Here is a 2500-nt window from a genome sequence, read left to right on the forward strand (position 1 = left end):
ATATTTGCTACATATACTGCTGGAGAAAATAAGTCACCGCCAGATCACACCATCGCACCCACGATGGAGCTCATCGCCACCAGCAGAGGAGGCCGCAAACTTCTGCACGAAGGGTACGCCTACACGAAGCAGAGGGCTCATGAGTCAAGCGTCCGGTGGGAATGCTCGAAGAAGAAAACGGCGATGTGCAAGGGTTCCCTCATTACTGACGTGAATGTAAGTTTTCTTCAACATTTCGATGGCACCAATACGGATATCGTAATATTGCCTTCTCGATAGACTGTAAAAGGTTTCTAACGTTTTTTTTCTTTTTTTCTTTTTTTTGTAAGGTGTCTCGTGTACATGCAGTAACTGGCCATACTCATGCCGCGGATAACGTCGCCATGTCAGCCCTGAAGGTCCGTAAGGAAATAATGGACACCGCCGAGGCCAGAGGGGGAAGGCCTGGGCAGATTCTGGCAGACAAGCTCGCTACATGTCCTCTCGAGGTATTTCACTCAAATCCAAATCGCGTGTGTCATAAGAACTCATTTGATGCACACATTACATTCACATGAAGGTTTTCCTAATACCTCTATTATAGGTGCGTGCTGCACTGGGGAAGAGAGAAAGCTTGAAGCGGCAGATCAGGCGAGCTAAGCGGGGAGCAGCGCCACCGAACCTAAAAGCGATGGAAGGCGCCCCCTGCCCTTTCCCCGGTCGCTGTGGCAGGAAGCTTCCAGAAAGCGGCAGACCCTTCATCACGTGCGACGACGGACCAGAAGACTCGAGACTTCTAGGTTTTGCCAGCGACGACGGGCCAGAGCTCCTGCGTGCCGCCAGGGGTTGGCCTGTGGGCGGGACGCACTCCACGGCCCCGCGACACTTTGCGCAGCTGTTTTGCGTCCGCGTCCCGCCTCCACAGGCAGCCGTCGCTCTGGACCGCCGTCAGCTGCATGCAGAAGGATAACGCTACCACGGAGGCCGGCGTGTGCAGGCGTGCCAAGGGCGAGTCCCGACGGGGCGGCGGATGAGGTTCCCGCCAGACACGAGATAGCCAAGAAGACTCAGCGAGGACCTCCTCTCTGGCGAGAGGCCCTTCGGCGAATCGCCTTTTGCTGCTGAGCTTTGTATTCGGCTCATCGGCCGGTGGAGACAGGGACGCTTAAGACATAAACCACAATATAATATATGTACACAGAGACACAAACACGCACACAGATACATACACACACACACACACACACACACACACACACACTTATATATATATATATATATATATATATATATATATATATATATATATATATATTATTATATATATATATATATATATATATATATATATATATATATATATATATATATATATATATATATATATACACACACATGAACATATCCTCACACATATGAAGCTATGAATATGCATGTGTGTGCATACCGCACAAACACGCACACGCACACACACACTGTGTGTGTGTGTGTGTGTGTGTCTATACAGTGTGTATACATACATAGTATGCTATAATGTATTTGAGGAAAAGAAAATGTGCCGAGTCATTAGGTAAATTTAGCTTTTATTTATTCAAAAATATGAACATTTATTTTCTGATGCTTGGCCTAGCTGCTAGGCATAAATAAATGATTGAACTGACTAATTCGTTTCATATATAGATATATAAATACAGTAATTAACTAGATTTATTCACTAATGCTTAATGCCACATAACAGAAACAGTCCTAGCGTGCAGCACAGAGTGGATGTGAAATGTGTACATTCTCTTAAAATAAATTCTATGTCTTTTATATATATATAGATTTGAACACCCTCGGTGCTACAAAATAATGTCTTTCTTCATTTTTGCCTTAAATATAAAACTTCATAAATTCTGTCCGAGATACGATATTACAGTTTAGGCTCCCAACTTGACCGGTTCACTTCGTTGGCAACAGACGCTGTAAGAGCAAGTTTGGCAGAAGGTTGGCAAGCCTACGGGGGGTTCGTCAGTGCTACGGGAAACGGATTATCACAATAAGGCATTTCCTCCCCGACTTCTCAGGGGAGCATTGGAAGAACACTTGGAGAAATACATACATACATACATACATACACACATACATACATACATATATATATATATATATATATATATATATATATATATATATATATATATATATATATGTATATAAATATATACATATGTATATAAATATATATATATATATATATATATATATATATATATATATATATATATGTGTATATATATGTATATATATATGTATATATATATATATATATATATATATATATATATATATATATATATATATAAATCATGGCATACCATACAGATCTCACGAGAGAGCAGACAGCTTGCGGCCGGAAATCTTACCCTGTGCGGTGCGGCGCCCGACCGCGGCCTCGCCCCGCGCGGGAGGGCCGGGTCGCAGCGGCCGAGGTGTCTGGGATAACACTGGTTACGTAATACTTATGGTTTGGCATATGATG

At 42.6% G+C, this 2500-nt stretch overlaps 2 protein-coding genes across 2 annotated transcripts in view; one reads left to right on the top strand and one right to left on the bottom strand.

Moving 5' to 3' along the window:
• The window catches only part of LOC119568226, a 1319-nt gene extending 101 nt beyond the window's left edge, over nt 1-1218 (top strand). The window contains exons 1-3 of the mRNA XM_037916661.1: nt 1-216; nt 330-488; nt 584-1218. The exon at nt 1-216 is cut by the window's left edge and continues 101 nt beyond it. Coding sequence (XP_037772589.1) covers nt 64-216; nt 330-488; nt 584-949 — 678 coding nt within the window. The 5' untranslated portion in view covers nt 1-63 and the 3' untranslated portion in view covers nt 950-1218. The remainder of the gene's footprint in view (nt 217-329; nt 489-583) is intronic.
• Nucleotides 1219-2319: 1101 nt separating this feature from the next.
• LOC119568387 overlaps nt 2320-2500 on the bottom strand; it is an 8605-nt gene continuing 8424 nt past the window's right edge. Inside the window, exon 3 of the mRNA XM_037916872.1 lies at nt 2320-2500. This exon is cut by the window's right edge and continues 759 nt beyond it. The gene's annotated coding sequence lies outside the window, so the exon portion shown is untranslated.

This window comes from Penaeus monodon, chromosome 43, assembly GCF_015228065.2.
Source record: "Penaeus monodon isolate SGIC_2016 chromosome 43, NSTDA_Pmon_1, whole genome shotgun sequence".
Classification (NCBI taxonomy): domain Eukaryota; kingdom Metazoa; phylum Arthropoda; class Malacostraca; order Decapoda; family Penaeidae; genus Penaeus; species Penaeus monodon.